The following is a 24191-nucleotide window of genomic DNA, read 5'->3' on the forward strand; positions in this document are numbered from 1 at the left end:
GAATGTTCGATGATTGAAGGGGGATCTTAATTGAGAATGTCTGCAACACATGGCCCGTCGTCGAAAGTCCATCTACTAAAAACGGTGACTGTTCTACGGTAGCTCTAACTGTTGCTGTGGCTGTAAGAAATCATCAAAAGACGACATTGTCGTCCTCGTTTCTCATTTCATTTCCCTTTGCCCTCCCGAACTTTTGACAAACGTTATAAGTTGTCTCTTTACTCTTCACTCTTCTCTACGTTGCCGTATTGCCCCATTGCCGCGTCATCTGTCAAACGACAAATTGTGGCAGCTGTTGCTCTGGCTTCTGTCTTGTATGTCCCGTGCGCCATCTGTCAGTCGTACAAACACTCGGCAAAATACCGTTACAGTGCCTCTCTATCTATCTCTTTCTGTCTCCGTTACGTCTCTGTCGCATTGTGTCCCTCTAGCCGTCTCTGTGCCTGTCCCTGTCTGTCGCCTTCTTTGTGGAGGTAATTGAAAAACATTTTGTGGAGTGACATGGACGGAATAGCACCGAGTGCGGCATCAGATGAAGGAACAACGGATGCGATGGCGGGGCCTGAAAGGGGAGCGGGCAGTGCATCAGCTGATTCCGTAGACGGCATTCCGTGTCTGGCCACGACAGGTGGAGGCTGATGATTTTTCTGCCACGACAGGTGGTGGATGATGATTTTCTGCAATATTAACTCCACGGCCATATGCTACTTTTCTGCTGATTTGTCATAGCCTAATAAATTTCGTTTGTACACTTGTGAATGGGGGATATTACTGTTTGGTATACTGTGTAGCCGAAAAGCTGAAAAATCCAATCCAATTAAACCTTGTTTAAGTGTGTGTATATATCTCTTACTTAACCCAAACTTTATAAACATTATTAGCAAGAACAATCTGGTATTTCTCTAATTTTTAACCAGGGTATGGATAATACCTAGTACTTCTGCATAATCGCACTTTAGTTAGCTTTAATCGATACACATAGGAATATGAAATATTTTATACATATGTATTTTAAGGGTTAGACGTTGCGGTTAACCAAGCTTCATGTTTTTAATATAAACATGTTTTTTCCCCTTATATGTTGCCATTTATGATTTCTTGGAGCGCTTCTTTTCGCTCATCCGTTGCACACGCGCTGCCAGGTTGCCCTGGAGCCATAGTACACCCTGTGACTTGGCCTGGTATCCGAACTCTATGTGGACCGGAGTTTCCATCTCGACGGCAGGCAGGAGGCTGAGATCCAAGCGGAAGCCGCGTATATAGTATAGGACATCGCCCTCGAAGGGGCACTGCTTGGGGAAGTTGCTAAAGCGCTCCATGATGTTGCGGCCGAGGCGCATGAGCGGCACCTGGTTGCGGTTTGAGAGCAGCTGGCAGCCGTCGGTGGTGAGGTTGAGGAGGACAAACTCAGGCATGGGTTTGCGGCGGGGCAGGACGATCGTCATGAAGACCTCGTGCTCGCTGGTCACTTCCTGGAGCTTGAACTCCATGTACCAGCTCCGACGCTTGGCGTTCTTGTTCAGGCCGCATCGGAACTCCTTCAGAATGCGGTAGTCCGTGTCCTGGCTGCTGCAGGTGAAGTTATCGACTTGCAGCTCAAAGTCGTTCTGCTCGAAGGCAAACATCAATCATCATTTCTCTCTTCGCATCACTCATACGCACCTTGGCCTCCACTGTCAGCTCCAAACAAAAGAACCACACAAAAAGGGTTCCTAGCAGCACCCCGAATGTCTCTGGCCACATTTCAGTCCGCATTTCGCAAAAAAACCAAGCCGGTTACGCCAGTAAACTGTAATTGATGACCAAAATGCAGGGCCGGCACTAGAATATTACCAATGATTCTGTCCGCCGAGCCGTGACTAATGTTTGAATAATAATAACAATAATCTTTATGATAGTGGGGCATATGTACAAGAAAACGTACATCAATAGGGATATCTGTTGTTGCTGGATCTAATGCAAGGAAATTCAAAGACAGGGTTCCAAAATAATACCCATACATCCCGCAAAGGTCTGTCTAGGTTCCAATTTGAATAATCTTAAGTATTTCCCTTTTTTGCTCTTAAAATATATGACCAGTTAGGACTGACAACAGACTGTAGCTCGAAAAAAATACTACAAAGGAAATAACATTAAAAAAGAGTGCATTTTTCCATTCAATATTTAAAAATAATGTATTTTTATGGAATTTTAAATGGAATCATCATATAAGTCCCATTCCCCTAATTTCACCCATCGACCAGGGGCTAACACTCCATCTCCCTCTCTCTCTCTCTCCATAATAATAATTATAATCGGATCATTTATGGGTTGCTTAATCACTCGTAATCACTTTGTCAATTAACGCGTTGCCCATTAAAATAAGCCGCTAAAAATCACTAATCACAAATGAGAGCAATTAGTCATGGCGATTAGAAAGAATTTGTAATTATTCTTCGGACAAAAAGATATACTTTCATTCGCAATTTGTTTTCGGTTGTGGTTTAATGTATCTCAAATTTGGCGCAATATTTCTTCTCATCTTTGCTGGTCTCCAGCAGGGAGCCTGGGGCAAGGTAATGTATAGCCTGATGAATACTAAATGGAGATTCAAATGAATACAGATCCCCCGCAGGCAAACTTTGATATGATTTTCACGAACTGCACGTGCCGCAGCGAGGATCCCGAGGGGATGCTGTCGCACCTGCAGTGCGGCCTGAGCAAGAGCGTCCGTCGTCCCTCCTTCAGCATTGAGCTGATGTTCCGCCAGCCGGTGGTCCGGTTTCAGGTGAACATGCGGATCGTCCTGCCGCGCAACTCGGGCGAGGACTTCACCCTGTTCAATCTCACGGGCATCGATGGCTGCAGCCTGCTGTCGAACAAGAACCAGATCGTCTTCATCCAGCTGGGACGTGAGCGTATGGATCGCTTTAGCAATGTCCCGAAGCGGTGTCCCTGGCCGAAGGATGTGATGTATTATGTGCGGGGCTTCCGATCCGATATGCAGGCCTTGCCCGCCTTCAATTTTGAGGCTGACATGAACCTGTGGTTCGAGTTCATCTCAAATGGGAACAAAGTGATCCGGGGATTCATCCAGAGCCGTGTACAGCGACGACGCACTCACAAAAAGGATGGCTCGGACGAGTGATGACTCCCTTATCCGAGTGGCATGTGGCAAGAAGGCGGAATAAAATTTGGGCCAATTTGGTTACGTTTTGCCCTCCATTCCACAGCATTCAATTCCCTGGCTATTGGTCAGCCAAGTGTGCGCTTGCCAATGGAAATGCCAAAAATATATTAACGTATTTCCACATTTCCCCTCCCCGCTGGCCCTTGCCCCCACCCATATTCTTTTTTATGAGGCACGTGCCGTTCTCAGCTGCCACATGCGGAAGGTGGAATTAAAAATTCCAAACTCGTTTCGCCCTCTTACAAGGCGATTTCGTCTCAACGCTGGTTATTAGGTGACTCTCCGAACTCCTGGCCAGCATCTTATGGGCACCGAATAAGCCAAATTTGCTTAAATGAACGCTGGACAGGCGGCAGGGGCCACACGAGTGAGAATTTAGTTGCCTTTTTAATCTGCTTTAAAGATTCTGGGCAAGCATCATACTACGGTTGAGCTTCCTGGAAGTGCTGTTTTCTTAACGTGGACTTTTTCTATTCTTGGCAACGATTTTGTCCTTAGGGGGACCATAAGAGCTGAAAACCCTAGTCCTTTCATTGTTCCATTATTTAGACCTCAGCTCCAATAGGGATTGTGTCAAACGATTGACAAGTCATGCAATTCTCCTGTTGGGTTGTCCTGCAGATCAGGCTTTAGTTTCGAGAGAACTCGAGCTCTTTTAAAGGAAACATTTTTTGAGTTTATGGCATTTAACTCTGTCTACGACTCCCTCTTTTTAGACCCGGTACTCGAGAAGTATAGGATTATATAAGATTTGTCCGTCCGTCCGTTTTTGGCTATTCAATTTGACATCAGTTGAATGCAAATAACCACAGAATTTAATCTTCGTAAAGTGCATGCTGAAAAAAGCAACAAACAAACGCAAATAAAGCTACAAAAAAAAAGTATGTATTTTCGAATTTTATTAAAATCAATGCAGAGCAGTTTATCGAAAAAAAAATAAACCAAAAGAGCAATCAATAAAAAATATTTATTTATTGTGGATTTGTTGCATACTTTTCTGGTGTTTATTTCCTAGATGTACGCAGTGTTGAATGCAATTTCAGAGCAATTTCATTTATCGAAATGGAAATTCACTTTGAGGTTTGATTTCTCGTTTGGGGTACGTTCATATTGATTATTTTATGCAAAAACCACGTTTGCCAAAGAAATTTGAGCGCTGTGCATCCTCGTCGACCCAGTACCCGTAAGGAAGAGGACGCGGTGGAGCAGCTGCCGAGTAGCATCAGCCTAATCATGTGGAATAAGCCGGAAACGGAAATGGAACGCACACAAACATAGTATAGTGTGTTTGTGCGTGTGTGTGTGTGTGTGTCAGGGCTTACCAAACTCTTGAAATCATATGCTTCTGCCACCTGCTGGGGACACACCTACTCGACAGGTTGTTGCGGAAATGTTGGAAATGAAAATATTGCGGTCTAACCCAACATCCTTATTGTGCATACTCCCCGCCCACCTACCACCATCCAATGGGTGTGTGTGTGTGTGTATTTTGTGGTCACAGCAAGGACTGTAAAGCCATGCCAGCATGGTGGTGGTCCTCTTCTAATGGCAAGTTAATCATGATTGCATTTTCGTTCTAACTGAATTTAGGCCCAGGTTAGGGGCTGCAGCTGCTATTGGGGGTAGTTGACAGGTCTTCATCGGTGCCTGGAATGCGTTATCATCGAAACTTAATTAGACTGACTGTTTTAGTAGGGTGACCCAGGCAGCTAGGCAATGGGCAAAACTAGATAAATTATCTTTCGCATATACATACATTATTCCACTGTACATATATGTAAATGTGCTCGACCCACTGTGCATCAAAGTTCTTCGCTTCGCTTCTCCTTTTTTCTCTTGGTTTGTGATCCCTTAAAGCAAACGTCAGTCGCACGGTCAAGGTGTGTTGGGGCCTTGTGGTTTCGCTCTATTTCAATCTATGCAATGATGAAAGAGTTCCTGACTTTTGAGTTCCGGAGCAACCTTTACAGAAATGATAAAGTGAAATGTCATGTTTCCCCTCTATTTTTTCCTTACAAATTTAATTTTCTTTGCTTCTTGCTTCCTGCACCGCCCTAATGCATATCCCTACGACGACAGCTGACGTCAGCGATTGGTATTTAACCAGCTCTTATCGCATTTTCACTTTTTCTCATTTCCCCGACATTTTTTCCATGAAAAAACATTAACAGCTGTTGCCGCTGCTGTGGCTTGTCTTCCTCTATTGCTGGTATTTTAATACCCTTCCAAAAGGAATTACAATTAAACTTTTTTTTAGCTATTCTGGACATGCCCCTCTTACAATCGCATTTATCTGTCATGCCAAACGATGGATCCGAAAGGGTATCTCTGGTGTCGTTGTCTAAAAATTAACACCTACACGACCACCTACACGACCCGGCGCCTACGTTGACGTAGGCACTGAAATAAACCACCAATACGGAGAAGACCCTATTGATGTATTTCCAATTTGTTTGTGGCCCGGACTTGTTGCCGGTTTTTGCCTGCGCATTAAATGGATTCGAATTATTTTCCATATTAGTTCAGTGTCTGTCTGTCGTATAAAAAAGTGTGGACCAATATTTCAATACCCATAAATTTACATACATGAAAACACATCGCAGGGGCAACAACAATGCGATGGGTATGAAAGGAAAAAGGCCAATTAAAAAATTTATGAAAAGACTTACATATGCATAATACAACTGATGTTTACTATCTTTTATGTATCTTTGCAGCATTGCCACGACCGAAGCAGCGCTTTTATAGGCGCACCGGCCCCACGATTCCCATGCCAGCGCGCAAGGGGCTGCTAGCGCCCCAAAACACATTTCTGGACACCATAGCCACACGGTTCGATGGCACGCGTAAGTGAAATACTAAGCGATTCCCTCAGTCCTGGACCCGTGCCTTAGATCTCAGGATCCACTCTGTGCACATACCTACCATATATGATTTTTTAGGACAATCTTTATTGAGACCCCACCATAGCGAGGGGTAGATATACATACTCGTATATTGAATCGAGAGCCAGTGCCAGAGCAAGTGTGCATAAGTCAAATGCCGGCATTTTGGGCAACTCGTAAAAAAAATCCACATAAGAGATTGCCAGCAGTCCGTATACTTACAGGGACAAGTCCTGTCGTCCTATTTCCACTCCTGCTGGGAAACAGTGGGGAGCGTGGGACAGGGACCACTGTCTGTTAAGTGCTCGCGTATTGGGAAAACTGCCGTTAAAGCACAAATTGTTGCGTCTCTGCGTCTGTGTGTTTGCGTAGGGGGTGGATGGGTGGTGGATGGGGTGGCCTTATCCATATTGAAATCAGCGCATAAAGCTTGCAAAATACTCCTACCTCCTGATAAATTGAAACTATGTATGTATGGGCGGTGGAGTATACTCAGAAAAATAACTGTTCTGTTTATAGAATTCACAAAAAAAGACTATAGCTGATGGTTTTATTGGAGCTTCACAAACATTAAACAAAGCAGATTTTCGTTGGATCTTGTAGGTAGGATAATTTCTGTGACCTGCAATGTCTAAAGCATTCTCTAAAGAAAAGAATAGAGAAGCATTGAAAAGTCTATAAAAGATCGAAAAGGACGTGGCAAAAGCACCGCTCTAGAATGAGCACAAATGTGGTGCAAATGTACTACAATTTTGAGCTAATTATTTGTTTCAGTGTAGCTTCTCTACCTACCTTCCCCCCATGACTGCCTCTCGAACGGCCCGCATCGCTTTGGCAACGCAATGCCCCACAGAGGCGGGGGCAGAATCCTTAAAAGAGACTTTTCCATTGAGAAAAGAATGCTTTACAGTAAATTAAACTGTGCAATTGTTTGGCTGCCTTTTGCATGCGGGTATTATTTTAAGCCCCCGCGTCCCATCTTCATTTAGTTCTTCATATTTCAGCGTTACATCGGCCTCCATCAGCCTGCAGCTTTCCTCCTTCATCGTCAGTTACTTCACCATTCATCAGCTTTCAAGGGGTAATCAAGCAAAGCCGTATTAATCAGAAAATAAGAAAATGTATACGAGGAGAACACTTTTTTCTTTAGGCTCTGACAAGCAAAAAGCGACTGAATCCTTGTGAAAGGAGCTCCGATAAAAATAGTAGGAATGCCAAAGCGAATGGCTTGGGTGGGCTTCTTACCTCTCTTCCGAATCAACCGATGACAGGACACACACGTGTCGGTACAAGCAGGATGTTCGCCTCTCATTAAATAAATTAATTGTTTTATTCAATCCTCTTTCATGCACAAAAAACAACAGTTGGATGGCGATAATTGTCTTCACGAGTTGTCACAAATTTTGAACATGAAATGCCCTTAGCCAGCGGGGGGATAAAAAGGTTTTACGAGGCATAAATAATAAAATGGGCATATTAAATAAGCAGGAGTCGAGTCAACTAAGACCCTCTGTTCATGTCGCCAGCGACGGCCTCAAAACAACAATCGTAACTCAAACAAAAATACGAAAGTAAACAAATTAAGTCCTGGGAACCAAAGCTCTGGAAACCCTGGCAGATTCATCATTACTATAGACGATTTTACTTTGATTAACTTTGGATAAATTCTAATTAACGATGAATAAAGCCAGATCTCGTCCTAGCTATGAGTATATTCCTCAGTCGTAGGCATATAAAAGATCAGATGTACATGTATTCATTATCACCTCCCCGAAGTTTGATCGATGTAACATTTCAAGCCAATTTGTTTGGCCATGGGCATCCGCAAAATGAATCAATTTATATGTAGTTTACTATCGACTTCCCCTGACAACCAGGAAATGTTGTAACACTCGTTAGAACGGTTATTGTACAGCGGTAAAAATAGGAAACGGCAATTAGCTTATAATGGAAGGGCCACAATGCGAGAGAGATGGTGTTAATGGACTTTATTGTTACAAAATTTGATTAAAAATTGCACTTAAATGCATGAGTTAGTGTTTCAGTATATTTAAGAGCATATTTTTATAGTGCTAGGCAAAAAAAAGGAGGCGAAAATTAGCAGGTAATAAATATCATCCTGTAAAGATTGTGTTGGAAGCTTCAGTGAAATACGAGACTGGATAAAGTGGTTTTGATTTCAAGCAATTACTCTCAATTTTCCTGTCGTTTTCTCAGTTTATCAGGAAACGGATGCACTGTCATTGCACTGTATCGAAACGGAAAAGACAACTAGAGGAGTACCCAACGCACAGTAATTGGTTTAGATATCATACAAATTTGATTACATACTTTGCCTGCCATCTATCTACCTATTACACACTCGTATGCAAATTGATTTGATTTCATTTCATGCCTTAAGAGCTCAGGGCTCAGTCAGGGCTGCCTGCCTTTCATCGGGCTTGCTTTTCTCTTCAATTACTCGTACATTTGTTCCACACACAGATGTCTGCGGGTGTAATGCGTCCATTGTGCTGGCAATTATAATCCTTGAATGCTCTATTCATAGATTCTCAGTTGCAGCTAGCGATGTGTATGTGGATGTGGAAATACGTCAGTCCTGGCAATTGTGATTTCGTTCAATTCAATATATTCTAAGAATAAATGCATGGTTCCAAGAATCACTGAGCTTTGTCCAAGTCGGGAAAAGTCTTTTCAACCCTTCAGGCGGATTTAGTCCACCTCAGCTCTCTATTTCTCTGTCAAGGACAGCTGCAGATATATGTATGTTAGTGGGGAATTGGCCCAAATCCCAGAGAAAGAATTTCATTTTGTGCTACAAGCTTGAGTCGGATGTGTGTGTGTGTGTGTGTGTGGGGGGGAAAGGATTAATTACATTTCGTTTTTTCAGATTTTGAGGTATTCCAAAATTAAAAAAAAAAAAAAACCAACGACAAGTAAGAATAAATGGTCAAGGAATAATAATAGAGAGAAGAATTTCAATTTCTATTTATATTTTTGAACGATTCAGAGGTACTAAAGGATATTTCTTCTAAAGCGAAGCTCCCTTTAGAGTGAGTGGCATGTCTGTCGGAATTAGGGCACGGCAGGACTGGTATTATTGCCGCTTATTTGTCGGGGCCATATTTCATGACAAATGAAAAGGGGCTGAAAATCGCCCATACCAGCCCCACAACATTTCAAACTCCATTTTCCATTTCCATCTGCCGCTTTACATTTGGCTCTATTGTTCTTCATCTTGTTAAACCCCATTCTTCCTGTCGGTTTCCTTTACAGACTCGAACTTTGTGCTCGGCAATGCGCAGGCAAATGGCAATCCTATTGTTTATTGCTCGGATGGGTTCGTGGATTTGACAGGATATTCGCGCGCTCAAATTATGCAAAAGGGTAAGATAAGACACAGAACACAGGGCTGCACGGTACAGGCAGATGGCCCCAACTTATTTAACACTTGAATACTCATTTCAATGTATTGTACAATTGTATTCAATTGTGTTTGCACAACGCGAAACAGGCTGCTCATGTCATTTCCTCTACGGACCGGATACGAAGGACGAGCACAAACAGCAAATTGAGAAAAGTCTCTCCGCCAAAATGGAACTGAAGCTCGAGGTGATTTTCTACAAGAAAGAAGGTAAGTCAGTGCCTGACCCAGCCCCTCTTTGGATGGGACGGGATGGGATGGTAAAATTACAGTGTGCGCCAATGTTTTGAAAATTGTTTTGTTTCTTTAATTTTTTTGGTTGTTTTTGATCTTTTGTATTTTAATTAAAAATTTCATGGTGATGGAAAGCGGCCCCTGCAGGAGAGAGTGTCATAATTAGTGACTAAGAAAAAGGAAATTATGTTTTTGTTCTGCGGTTGTCCGATGGCCGGGTAATAAGCCCTCGAAAGCTGAACATTCAGTATGTCCTTGACCCCCTGGAAGCCTATTCTGCGGGAGTACCTCACCTTACACCCATTCTAATGATTAGAAGAAACGGTTTATTATTACCAGCCAAAGAGAGAGGATTAGCCGGACAAGAAAATCCCATGTCTCCTTAATTTATAGCACCGTAACAATGTCTTGGCATAGTGTGAAAAGAGAAATATTAATGCTTTTCTTGTATCGCACAAGGGATTATTATTGCAAAAGAGTGAAAAGTCGACAATCAATTGGGGTATCACCTGCGGAGTTTAACTGTCTGACAGAAGAGCCGCAGCCGCAGCAAAAGCCACAAATACCCCACAGACACAGCCTCATTCCCCATCGCTCCTTACCGAGTAGAGCCCCGCCCAGCATTTCCTTTGACTTGTAATTTCAGAGAGTCACTCACCGAGGCAGACAGATAGACAGGGCGGGGAACCCTGTTCCTGATTGAGTTAAACAAGAGACAGACTTGAACTAGTTTCTACCCCGCGCTCGCAGAGGGGGCTCGTCTCGCAGGACGCCCCTCCAATCCAATTCACCCACTCACATACTGTGTACACAATAAATTTAGCTCTGAAACATTTTCTCACGTCCCTCGCGCGGCATTTTGTACCCTAATGAGGTCACGATTAATCAGAGGACAGAGGAGAAGCCCGGAGAAGGCTGCATACATCCATCTATCCATCATTGGGTGCTTGGGAGTATAAGTTTTCTAATTAGCGAAACGTTTAAAACTTTTAACAAACTAAGGGGAGAGCCCCCTATCACATTCCACCTTCTACGCCCAGGGTATCCTGTGGAAAATTATTAATTATGCATTAGCTTGGAAACAGACCGGGGCAGATTTGATCGGTGCGGGTCTGGCCTGGTCTGGGTAGTGTATTATTAACGAAGATAATTAAAATGCAGCCGACACAATAATTGCGGTGTAATTGAGTTTCCATGCAATTTATTTATAAATTTCTGCGCGCTTTAACAACGTTTACCAGCTAATTATAAATTAGGTCAAGCCTCCGGCGGAATGTGGGTCGCGTTCGAAGCAATTTCGATTTGCATTGAGGTTACAAAACGGTAATTAATAGGCCGCACGTCCACCGCAGCATCCTGCAGAGGAAATTGCTATAAATATATCCTATAAATAGTTCTGTGATGTGATGGATGGATAATTACCGCTCTAATTTTCCTTTCACTTCCCTTGCAGGTGCTCCGTTCTGGTGCCTCTTCGACCTTGTGCCCATTAAGAACGAAAAGCGCGATGTGGTCCTCTTTCTGGCCTCCCACAAGGATATCACCCACACCAAGATGCTCGAGATGAATGTGAACGAGGAATGTGATAGCGGTAAGTACTCCTAACAGGTCCATTAGATCGGAAGCGCTGATAAATATTGCGCGTGGGTTATAGTAAATAATGAATGCATATACTAAACACCTTCCCCGAACTAACTCCACCTCTGCCTCGTGCGAGCACACTGCCACAGATTAATAACTTAAACAAAGGACAACAAAGCATGGTACCACCCAGCACTTACACACAAAATAGGAAAATTTAAGGTCCGTGCTAATGATATAGTGTTGTCTGTATAACTGCCTGAAGACGGTGAAATGATCCCAAATATAAACTTTTGTAGATTTCTGCCAGACCTCTTTATTTACGAGCTGCGTCAGCATGTCAAGTCGCATTTCTGTAAGCTCCTGCAGGAGAGCCTTTTACGTGGCGGAGAGCGAGTTTTCGGTTAGTTTCCTGGCTGGAAATGTTCGTGGGTTGGCTTGTGGGCTCCGTTCACCTTTGACTTTGTCGGCGCATGTCTCTGACAGCTGAATGTATGCGCACTGTATTTCAACATTAATTTAAATGCGGCTTTTCCTTGCTTTTTTATGTCAGTTTTAAGACCAACTTCACTCTGAGTTGTGGTCGTGGCCGTGGCTGTTTAATGGCAGCCACTGGATGCCATACCGGACGTTGCAGGTTTTCTTTTAATTCGAATGAATTTGCACGTTAATTATCCCTATGAATCACACTATATTGTATGCTTTATGCATTCGCTGTATTTAGAGTGTACTTTCAATTAACAAGGTTTTCCCACTGCATTTAAAGCATTCAAAGCATTTCTGCTGTCCCATAGAAATCTTCTCCTTCTGCCGTATCTGCAGCATTCAGCTTTCATACCAGTCCTCAGCTTTCCCCAGGAGTTCAATCTAAGCATTTATCCTAATTAACTCCACTCGGCACACAGTGGGGCTTTTAGCAGGACATGTCTTTGTAGAGCTTTCTTTCAGGTTTTCCGAGCTGTTTTCCAGTTGAGCGACATCAAATATGGCCACTGCTTAATTCAGAGATTAAGTCAGACGAAAAAAGTTGGACACACACGTGTGTCGGTCCGCGCCTCATGGGGGCACAAAGTTGAGTGAAATATTGATGCACAGCACCAAAAATTCTGACAGAATCACAACTTACTTTGGACAGGACGATGCAGCGTCGAGGGTTTTGGGTACGAGTATCACTTTCAGCGCGCTCTTTGGGGGATTCACAGGTTTTTATGTAGGTTAAAAAGTCTGTCCTGCTCCTGACCTCGACTCGCATCGCCTCTCCACTCCTCTCCTTGCACCTGAAGCTTCATAACCATCGTTGTTTACGTACATATATCGCTTCTACGCTTCTATGTGCTGTCTGTCAGTGGCTCGTCAGTGGCACAGTCCATGAAAAAGTTCTGAAGCCACTTGTAGCCCGTCCAGATGCATTCTGAGAGGATTTAGTGGCCGGCACAAATGCGCTCTCGACTTTCAACCTCCACAACCTCAGAGCACAGAGCGCTCTCTAGTGCCCTGAAGGTGAACTGGCGCAGAGGACCATTTTTCCTAAATCAGTTTAAGTTCTTAAATTTCCAGCTCTGAACTTGGTTGGACGTCTGCGTTTAATCGTGTGTATATTTTCGTACGGCTTCCTACTGTCTGTTGCAGCCACAGTCCCCAGCTCCAAAATATATTTAAGCTTCTCCAAAAACAGGGCGTCAGGAATCACACTCTGAACAGACGTTGCACATTGCTATCTGTCGCGCGTGCAGCCCGACGGTCCTTGTGCTTCCGCTTCCGATGTGTATCGTGTGTGTAAACGCCATGTCTGTTAACTCCATTAGCTGCACAGACACACACCTCAAATTTCCATGACAGAGAACATTCTGTAATGAATTTTGTTCGACACGCAAACAGCCAGAGACCGATTAGAAATGCAGTTGGCTACAAATCGGCTTGCCATCCATCTTGTTCACAGAATGAGATGTAAGCTGGAGCTCAGGCCTTGGCCGAGGCTGTTTCTGTTGCTGGGACTTATTAGATTTTGGTTAATTTATGCACATTAAATTAAATCAGAGCCAACAAGCCTTGACAAACGAGATTTCCGGCAGAGTGAAGCAGGCTGGAAAATTTTGAGTACTGATCCACATCAATTGGGAATTAGTGCTCTGACAATGGCCCCACGGTGGGATGAATGGACTGGCGGTGGAAAGGTAATTAGGCGGAGAATATGGAATGCTAATGATAAAGCTGGTTTTGATGAGGTAGATTTGAAGTCATAATTATCGTTATCATCGTTATCGCCTTGACACTAACAGCTATGTGATGATAATGATGACCGTCGTTTCACACATCATTAACCCTCACTCAGACCTTGTCTGCCGTCATCTCCCTGTTTTGACACGCGAATGCGTTGCTTTTAGTATATTACGTTAAAGTATTCAATTTTTGTACGAAAAGTATCTCCGCTCTCATAAAAAATATATTTTTGTATGCATTGGGCGTAAGCTTAGCTGGAAGTACTAATTTTTTGTGAGTTCTTTTTTGCTGACCTTTTTTTTTTGTCCGGTACTGTATTTGTTGCTGCCTTGGTAACGGATCACGGAGGTGGCGGACGGAGCTTAATTGGCATTTTGATATGACGGCAAAAGTCCGAACAGGACCGAGCCGGACTGGACTGTAGATTGAAATCAAATTTATAGTCCCTTGTGGAAAAAAATGTCCTTCAAAGCAGTGAAAACGTTTCTGTACGGTTCGGTTCGGTTCGGTTCTGTTTTGTTCATTTGGGTTATTTGCATAATTTCGTGATCCTTTTTCCTAATAATTAGTATCCTATGCGATGGGAAACGCATAAAATGAATTTTGGGGCTATTTTTCACAATCAACCTAATTGTAATTTATAGCATGTCGCATGCTTCACTACTGGAGCCTGTTTTTGCGGTTCGGTCCAAATAGAATTAAGTTCAATTTAATGAGCTTGCTTCGTGGTTTCGGCGGTTCCATCCCTCCTACAAATTTGACTTGTTTACAAAACAAATTATGGACTATCGAGTGCGATTTGGGATTTGTGTGGGAGGGCATTCTTATCGGGTCCCTGAAATATGTATGATGTTTACTCGCTTGATTTCCCGGAATGTCCGAGGGCGTTCAAATATTTGCCCAACACCCAAGCAGACAATAATTAATTGTTAAGGTCCGGCAATGTTTTCATATTGGTACAGTTCAGTGGACAGAGGTGTCAGGCTGCCCAGAATGTTATGCCTGATTGCATTCCACCCAAGTCAAGGTATCTGCAATAGATAGATAGATAGCCTTGAATCCGAATCCTATGTATATGGGACTCTCTTGCATCCGAGGCATTCCCGAGAGGAAGGGAGATCCACAGAGGGATACACAAACACACACTAGTTGTACTCTTCACACTTTACACACGCATCGCACAGGCCCACAAATGAAAAGTAATCTAAAAACCATTTGTCCCTCCCTTGTAAAGGTGCAAATAAAAATAAATAAAAACATATGCATTAAATAAGAAAGCCTTAAATTTGAAATTAAATTGAATTCACCGTGTCTTATGTGTACAATTATATGTGTTCTCTCTCTTTGTGTTTTTTCTTCTCTTAACACCGATCCGGTAAATCATTGTAATTATAAAAACCCTAAAAACCCAACAACCGTATGTCCCAACGGCTCCCGAACCAATTCCGATTCCAATCCCCCACCCGACTAACGTTATGCTCGCTCTTTATCCTGATTATTTTGTTTGCATTTTTTGTTGCGACTCTGTAAGTTTTTGCCCTTACAGCTGCACTGCTGGGCGCTCGGTTCCGGGCCGGGTCCAATGCCGGAATGCTGGGCCTGGGCGGCCTGCCTGGGCTGGGCGGGCCCGCGGACAGCGATGGCGATGTGGAGGCCGGAGAGGGCAACAATTTGGATGTGCCTGCCGGCTGCAATATGGGACGGCGGCGCAGTCGTGCGGTATTGTACCAGCTCTCGGGGCACTACAAGCCCGAGAAGGGTGGTGTCAAAACCAAATTAAAGCTGGGCAATGTGAGTATGATATCCGGAGGGCGATTAACCGTAGAACCAACTACACTAGCCCCAGCAGCCACAATGCCCGCCCTGTTGCGCCTCACGTTAAATGAAATCTAACCTTTTGATTCGAATTTTTTGGGGCACGGGGCTTGGGTTGTTGCTGTTGCTGGATGAAGTTACAGGTGGGGTTTTTTCAATTAACGTATTTAAAACTCGTTGCCAACTAATCGTCCTGCCGGATTTATAAAATTCACTTTTAATGTTATCTCGGATTTGGCTTTCGACTTTTCTTTTACAGAACTTTATGCATTCATCCGAGGCTCCGTTTCCCGAATACAAAACACAATCGATAAAAAAGTCACGCTTGATTCTGCCCCATTACGGTGTATTCAAAGGTTTCTGGGATTGGGTCATACTTTTGGCCACCTTCTATGTGGCCTTAATGGTGCCCTACAATGCAGCCTTTGCCAAGACGGATCGCCAGACGATGGTCTCTGATGTCATTGTGGAGGCGCTTTTCATTGTCGGTGAGTTTTTCCCCATTCACAGACACACACACACACTCCCACACATACAGGGAGTCCCACTCAGCTTGGACGCTGTTTCCTTTTTATGGGCAACCTGTTGTTCAGGCGCCAGCCAACGGGACAGTACACAACCAGGAGCAACAATCATCATCATCATTGAATGATGATTGGACCTGCTGCCTGCATCCATTGGGGAAGGAAGAGAAATTGAATTTGTCCCGCTGCTGCTGCGAGGCTTATAAACATTTATTTGTCTACCATTGTTTCACCGTTTACCTTTATTGTCGTTTTATTGCAGATATTCTGTTGAACTTCCGCACAACCTTCGTCTCGCGCAAAGGGGAGGTCGTGTCGAATTCCAAGCAGATTGCCATCAATTACTTCCGAGGCTGGTTCGCCCTTGACCTGCTCGCCGCTTTGCCCTTTGATCATCTCTACGCCTCCGATTTGTACGACGGCGAGGTGAGTAATCTTTAGTCCTGCTCTCCTCCTCATGACGGCATGAGCTGCATGAATGATGCCTGTAGGCTGTGAATTATTACTGCCAGATTTGCATTTTCACCTTAAAGTGACTTAGGGTTAGGGGTTTTATCTCAGAAGTTTTGCCACTGATGTGATGATGGATAACTTTTACTCTTGACTGCGAATGTTTAGCACCATCAAATCCCGTCCAACTCGAATTTCCGAATATGTATAAGTATTTTGGCAAGAATTTTTAGCGAATTGTTGGTTAAATTGCTCCAAAATCCTCTTGCGGCTTACCACTTGCATGACTTTTCTGGCCCCACAGACCTAACATTAATCATTTATGGCCAGAGCCTCAAGTGGTAAACGGACTTAAAAGATTTGCATAAAACTGTTCCGGCCACATGCATAATGCATATTCAAAAGTTTACAGTTTTACGAAAGGACTCCAAAATCCGATTATACTGAAAAGTGAATGTGTTGTGGAGTTCGGCATAAAACATTTATATTTAACATTTAGCAAAGTAGTTTGCACTCAAGTAAAAAGCTACTTAAGCTCCGACAGACTTAAATTTCAGAAAAGTACATACATTTTTCAGCATTTACTACATGAGGCTTTCTGGCTTTTCGAGTTCTTTTAATGCGTAAAAATAAAGCGTATTCGTAGTCGTTGAGCTGCAATGAAGAGGATCAAAAGGCAAAGACGGCAACTACGCAGTAGATTAATCCGTTATACTTTCAATTCGTGTTTGCTGAGAGCGTGGCCTGAGAGCGAAAGAGTATTGTCTCAGTCGAGTGTGTGTGACGCGAAATTGTTGGTGTCTATGAGAGCGAAATAGAAGGAAGATTAAAAAGGAATTGCTGAGAGTGAGCCATATGATGATACATTATTATTGCAGGCTGCTACAGAAAGAGAGCGTTCAGTTAGGAAAGAGACACAACACAATCGCAACTAGATATGCAGTAAGAAGAAGAAGATCGGCAGCCCTGCTGCCCGCCCCTTACATTTGTACATGTATGTGTATATGTATCGTACATCGATCTTCCTCTTCCCTGCTCATATTCTTATCTCGTTTACTGCATTTTATTAATATGCACATTTTTTGCATTCTAGACAAAAATCACATAAGTGCCATTCATTTCCACTTCATAACGCCCTTTCGGGTGGCCCTCGACCAATTTAGTCTACTGTTGGCGCTCATTAAGCCGATTAAATTGGCCAAACTGTCCCCGGCAGAGTGTTCTGGCTGGATGGTGCTGTAATTACTCGCACAGGTTAAGTAGGCAGGTCATTTGGACAAGGCTGTGCCTGTGACCCAAATGTGCAGTAAAACTAACACCAATTTCAAGCCCAAAACGGTCCTTGGTGTCCTTGGTGTCTTAAAGCTCACAGTGCAGTTAACTGTCCAGCAGAGAAAAGAAAGCACTAGCAACAGCAGTCGGCCCTCGAGCGGTTTGGCGCGACAGACACGGACAAAGCCGCCTCTCTTGAGGCAACGGGCGATGCTGCTTTTACTTTTTCTTCTATATACCAGTGGATAGGGTATTAGGGTATTTGTTTAGATTTTGGAAGATAGATCAACAACAGAGCTGTCAGGGCTTATTATTTGAATGACCTACAATATTTCCTTTGCTGCTAAAATTAAGATACATATAAGCGGGACCATCCAAGATCAGATGACTATATCACTATCTCACTATATCATATAGCTGGCATGGAAAGAATGGATCTACCAGGGTATTCCAAGTCTCGGCCTAAAAGCTAGCCTCCATTCCTTGTTCGTGCTTCTTTTGATTCGCTTCTTTCCCCTCCTTTTGAGTCCCCTGTGAAGTGGACAGCGCACAATCACAGTGCGAGCAGGAAACGCTGCCGCAGCCTTCATTGACATTTCAAGGATATCCTGCGAGGTGGGACCGAGACCCCCAACAAGACTGGTTTACCATTTCTTTTAAATTTTGTTAAAAAAGCAAAATTCACTTTTCATTAATTTCATTTTTCTGCAACGTCATAGGAAACACATCCTGCTATTTGCTGCGGCTTACTTAGCTGTTTAGTTGACAGCTTTCGCTCTGGATGCTCTGATCAAATAAAAGCCTTGCCCAAGAGCAACCAAAAAGTTAAAGCGGCCACGTGGTCCACTCCACTGTCTCCTGGCCTAATCTGACACAGAAAGTTTCGATACAACTTTTATGTTTCTAATTGCCAGAACAGAACCTTCGCTAGAACTTTAGCAAAAGTCATTTATGAATGTATTTTGGACTCGAAACTTTTACATTTTTATACTTTCATACTTTGATATTATTTTTTTTGGTACAAAATAGTATTCCATCGTCTTGCATAAAATTTGAGCTAATGCACTTGAAACTTTTGCATATTTAGTTTATTTCCAAGTTTTAATTATCTCTGAGACCCCAAAAAGGCAGTCAGTCAGTGGGAAAACGAGAAAGAGAACCCAACTTTCCGGGGGACTCAAGTTGAGTCACTCGTCAGGCTGTTGCTGGCTGTCTGTACGGCGTATACGATGCTAATAATGGTATTCCCTAAACTGATTTCATTTTACTGAGCAGACCCAGTTAACCTATGGATTGAAAAGGAAGGAAAGAGTGATGTCCACGCTTCAAGAGTGCTTAAATGTTCATTCAGAAATGAAAAAAAATCAAGTGCAATTCAAAGTCACATTCAGGAATACCATTAATGGTACCGCGGATGCCTCTGCCGCTGCTGCTGTCTCTTTCCGAACAAAGTAATGAGTAAACAAAGAGAGCGTAAGGCGGCGCAAAAAATTAAGAAAAGAAAGAGAAATTGAAAAAGGAAGTGGAAGAATGATAAGGGGAGAGGGAGAGAGAGAGAGAGAATAGCATGAGTGGGTGAGTGGTAGGCAAAGAGAGAAAGTGAAAGCGCAGCACAAATTGCAAGCGGGAATCACAATTTACCAGGCAGCGGCAGTGGTACCGACAGCCCTTGATGTTTTGTCTCTTACGCAGAAGAAAATCCCACGCCGAGCGTCAGTACAGTGCGTTTCATAAACGTACGGGGAAATTTGCAGGGAACAAGAAGAGGTTTTGGTTTATCGATTGAATGTGCGAACAGAATGAGTCAAGTTTTTGACAGCATATAGAGTCGTAGGTAGGCACTAGTACGTCTGAACTATGGTGGTCTTGCACTCCCGAAACTCACGTTCTGTGCCTGTAGATGTATAGACTGCACAAATAATAGAGAGGAAGCGACGCTGTAGCTATCTGTCTATGGTCGTACCGCAAAAATATTCCGCCAAGAGGTCTTTCAGTCATCTTCTCCTTTTCGCAAGGAATTTGCTGCTGCAAGCCAGAGAAAGAGAAGGAGAGAGAGGCCACATAATCCGTGCCCCATTACTTAGATGCCATTTTAAAGATGACGCTTCGTCAGCGGCAATCAACAAAAAGAAATAAAAATGTCCGCTTATGGCGCTGTAAGACTAAACGACGGCATTAGCCTTCAATTTGGCCAAGTTTTCACCGGGAGCCAACGTTCCCACCGATAAGCTTGTTTATGTTTGCCTTAGACTTTCCCTTTCCCACACCCACTCCTTCTCCCACTCCCAGTTTTGCTCCCTTCTTTAGCTTCATTTTCATCTTTTTTGATGGCATCCTTTTTGCCTGATTTCGTCCCTTTGGCGGAAGTTGTCAATTGTGTTTTTTAGTGGACCCTTCGTAGGTCAAGTGCATATACTCATAACAGAAAATTTGCTGCCCTAAAAATGCGGACTAAAGTTCATGATTAAAGTGAAAAGTTGAAAAAGGAGCCCAAATGCGAGGGCGAAACCCAGACGGAAACCGAACCGAAAAATACATGGCCAAACGCGGAATAGGCGGAGTCTGGCCAGAAACATGTTGCCATTTTGTCACTGTACGTTTACGTTTTAATAACCTCTGAGGAAACCACCTTCCAGGAAAAACACAACGCTCTTAATACCCAGTAGGGTATGTTTCTCTCTCTGAGGCTTGAAGTCTATCGGTACATTATCAAATTTAGAAAGTACATGTATGTTAGCAATGAAGATCAAATGGCAAGTCCGCTCACTGCATTGGACATTGAGTGTACAAGTAGTTATAATAAGTCCGGGTACCAGGTATCTCATGTTTGTAACCCTTGACGATAACATTCCCGATTTAACTCTGCTTTCATATCCGCCCACCGTCCGTCGACAGGAATCGCACATCCATCTTGTGAAATTGACGCGACTGTTGCGCCTGGCTAGGTTGTTGCAAAAAATTGATCGATACTCTCAGCACACGGCCATGATATTGACATTGCTGATGTTCTCCTTCACGCTGGCCGCCCATTGGCTGGCCTGCATCTGGTACGTCATAGCGGTCAAGGAGTACGAATGGTTCCCCGAGAGCAACGTTGGTAAGTATCAAGGTCGAGTCCCTGGTGCTGGTACCTGTTTGCATGTCTCATAATTTGGTTAGTTTAGTGGCCAGTTGAAAATTGATGCTTCAGTTGGTGCTAACTGAGTTTGTGTCTCTCTTGCTGGGTGCTGGCTACCCTCGGGCGACACACACGCGCCACACTGTCACCCATATATGTATGCATTTATGTAGGTTCATATAGCTCAAAACCTTTGGCTAATGTATTTTGTTGGCTCAAAGTTTAAAGAACATCAAATCAAATCATCAACATGTATTGTAATTGAAAACACTTGCTGGGGAGGAAGAGAGCGTAAAGAAACTTTTTATTATGATATCCTAGCACTTTATAAGACATACGTATAAATTCATATCAGAAGCGTGTGTGGGAGGGAGGTGGCCCATGGGGAAATCTGTGCCTGGGAAAATCTCTCACAAATTGCCAGTTACTTAGCACGCAGCGCCAGCCGGATAGACACGAAAAGTTCTGTTTGACGTTTCCGGTCCGTGCTTGGAAGTTTTCCCGGATTTGGCACGAGCTCCCAACTGAATGACTGACAGACTGCCACCAGGGAGAGTCGTGTGGGATATTGGGACTGGACTGGGGGACAGCCGGGATTCGGAAAGTTAGGCCCAGTCATTGTCAATTTGATTAGTACAATTTGTTTGGCCGAATTTCCAATTAAATACTAAACCAGTTTTCTTTTCGTTCCCTACCCCCCCTCCGTACTTAATGGCACCAGTATTTTTTACAGGGTGGCTGCAGCTACTGGCCGAACGGAAGAACGCCACTGTGGCCATCCTGACGACGGCGGAAACCTACTCGACGGCCCTGTACTTCACCTTCACCAGCCTCACGTCGGTGGGCTTCGGCAATGTCTCGGCCAATACCACGTGCGAGAAGGTCTTCACCATTATTATGATGCTTATTGGAGGTATGTACTCCCCTTGATGGTATTGTTGTTCCCTTTAAGAGTATGCTACTTATTTATGTGGATATTAATCTCTCTCCAGCTCTGATGCATGCCGTGGTCTTCGGTAATGTAACGGCCATCATTCAGCGCATGTACTCCCGGCGATCCCTCTACGAGAGCAAGTGGCGCGATCTCAAGGATTTTGTGGCATTGCATAACGTAAGTACAAAGGCATAAATACACACAGAACCCAATTTGGGAAATAAAACAAACTATACCTATAGCTATCCCTAAATCGATAGTTTCTGCCATCTTTAGTGTAAATGTAAGAACAATAGAAATAGCAATAGCAATAGGGGGCACAACTCATTTCCGAGAATGAGTTTTTGAGAACATCGAAAGACACTCGAGCAGAAACCGCACGCGCACAGGAAATGACTGAACCCCAGGACGTCACCCCTCAGAGCTCGCCCAAGTGGCCTCGATGGGTTTTATTAAAATGCAACGCACACTTTCCATATGCCACGCAGCGTTTGGCACAGCATCACTGTATGGAGAGGGGTGCCTAGAGGCCATGAATTGCTGAATTCAGCATTTTTGCATTCAATCTACTGCCCCTTCTATGCGTCTGTGGCAGACTAGGGACTGTGGACTGCCACTGCAACCTGTTGATGACGGGACAAACTTGCACGTTGCTCCATTAGGCAGGCTCTATGGGGTTCGTCGCACACGGCGTATACGGAATGCACTGCACAATTAAGCGCATTTGTGCGGCTCTCAGCCGCGTAATGCATGCAAATGAAGCGAAAAGTGGAGGAAAAAAATGGAGAGACGAATAGAGGACGCAGATAGTACAGTTCATTAGCCGCCATGATCGGAAAGGGGAGAAACTAAGCAAACCCAATTACAATTTGTGATTTCTTCTTTCAGATGCCCAAGGAGCTGAAGCAACGCATTGAGGATTACTTCCAGACATCCTGGTCACTCAGCCACGGCATTGATATATACGAGGTAAGCCGTGGCCCTCATGGGTATACCACATCTCTACAAGAACTCTCTGTGTACCTACTCATGTATCTACCATATATGCATCTATGTATGTGTCTCGTAAATCATTTATACTTTCGCCCCAAAAAATGATTGGCAAAGTTGTTGACGCAGCAGTAAATCTTTGGACAGGCCCTCCATTCTGTTCGGACTTGTAGCTTGCCCCTGGCATTTCCGATATATGTATGTACATACGTCTGGGCCTTTAATTAAGCAAATTCCCCTAGGGTTCGCACTCACAATATACCACATACATATATTCATTCAGGTTCATGCTGTGGTTGTTTGTGACTTATTGATTGCCACTGGGTTAAATGGCAGATGCCTGGTCATCCTTTGATTGGTCATCCACGTCATTCATGTCCAGCTGCCAGCTTGCAGGTATTTTAACATTAATTTCAATGCTTTCCACTGCTTTCACTCATTACAAAGCCAAAATTAAATATCGTACGAGTATGAATGGGCCACGCATATCTCGGAAACTGAATGTACATTTTAATTAAAACTCTGCCACTGCCAATTGTATTTCTCCTCTGCTATTCGATGGGTAAGAGTATTCTTGTGTGCTCCCAGGAAATAACTTCGAATACTACGTTCTCGCTGTAGATAAGTGTTTTGTGTACTACTACTTTGACTGTTGCGCTGTAGAGCACCCAGGAGGTATCTAGCAGTCTCTGTCACCAAATGGCAGGGATTTCTTATATATATTATATGAGTATTGAAACACCCCTTAAACTGTTGATTGCCGGTCATGAGAAGTCAATCTTGACGGCAGCTGCTGTGAACCGTACCTTCTCATACTTTTTGAACTTCTTTTGAACTTGAACTTTCTAAAACCTTGGTCAAATGTTGGCTGTCATTTTGCTGACTTTAAGAAGTGACAGCCAGACACATTTAGCTGCAGTACTCGTACGACTTTGTTGCCTCAACTTGCGGCACAATCAAATGGCGTACTTGGAAACTGCAGCCCCGACTGAAAGTGGCATTCCCTTTCTAATTGCTATCACAATTCAGTGGGCAATGGCAAACAACGTTTTTCCTGCTCCTTTTTTAATAGCGTTAATTAAAAACTCTTCAAATAATTCCCCCGCTGTATCCGCATCTCAGTCTCTGTCTGTTTACCCGGCCAGCGAGCACGTGCACTGCATTTTCGGGGCCTGGGGGCAGAAAATTAATTAGTGCGGACAGCCTTTGAAGTTAGCACACCCGAGCACTTGACGGTTACCATCAGCTTCCCTCAAAAGGTATGTCAGTTGGACATGGACATGGACATGGACTTTGGGATCAGTCCTTCCACCATCTACCTGCATTTTCGTTGACTTAACCTGGCGTAAAAGCTTCAAAAACATTTTTGAAAAGCCTAAATCAGATTTGATTTATTTACATTGCAAACATACTAACACCCATGCACCGATGAAGTCCACAAATTATAGCCAACAAAGTGGGGCAGAGGCAGAAGCGGTGGCATAGTGGCATACTGTGGCAGGCAGTGGCAGTAAATTAAATTGTTAATTTATTGCGCATGAAAATTAACTGGCAAAACGTCAGGGGACACCCTGC

The 24191-nt window shown here is 43.7% G+C and overlaps 3 protein-coding genes across 4 annotated transcripts in view; 2 read left to right on the forward strand and 1 right to left on the reverse strand.

Annotated features, from left to right (window-relative positions):
* Nucleotides 1-24191, forward strand: part of LOC6590179 (potassium voltage-gated channel subfamily H member 8) — a 62782-nt gene that overhangs the window by 28864 nt on the left and 9727 nt on the right. For both annotated transcript variants that reach the window (XM_026984794.1, XM_026984795.1), the window contains exons 2-12: nt 5887-6015; nt 9331-9441; nt 9569-9688; nt 11166-11303; nt 15060-15304; nt 15588-15816; nt 16115-16278; nt 20470-20671; nt 21414-21605; nt 21685-21803; nt 22515-22595. In XM_026984794.1, coding sequence (XP_026840595.1) covers nt 5887-6015; nt 9331-9441; nt 9569-9688; nt 11166-11303; nt 15060-15304; nt 15588-15816; nt 16115-16278; nt 20470-20671; nt 21414-21605; nt 21685-21803; nt 22515-22595 — 1730 coding nt within the window. The remainder of the gene's footprint in view (nt 1-5886; nt 6016-9330; nt 9442-9568; nt 9689-11165; nt 11304-15059; nt 15305-15587; nt 15817-16114; nt 16279-20469; nt 20672-21413; nt 21606-21684; nt 21804-22514; nt 22596-24191) is intronic.
* Nucleotides 1089-1743, reverse strand: LOC6589982. The gene is made up of 2 exons (XM_002016294.1): nt 1663-1743; nt 1089-1607 (listed from the first exon to the last, which is right to left on the reverse strand). Exons 1-2 carry the CDS (start codon nt 1741-1743, stop codon nt 1089-1091), a joined length of 600 nt encoding a protein of 199 aa, XP_002016330.1.
* Nucleotides 2627-3127, forward strand: LOC6590178. The gene has a single exon (XM_026986972.1). The coding sequence runs from the start codon at nt 2627-2629 to the stop codon at nt 3125-3127; it is 501 nt and encodes a 166-aa protein (XP_026842773.1).

Source organism: Drosophila persimilis, unplaced genomic scaffold (assembly GCF_003286085.1).
Source record: "Drosophila persimilis strain 14011-0111.01,24,50 unplaced genomic scaffold, DperRS2 tig00000002-arrow-pilon, whole genome shotgun sequence".
Lineage (NCBI taxonomy): Eukaryota > Metazoa > Arthropoda > Insecta > Diptera > Drosophilidae > Drosophila > Drosophila persimilis.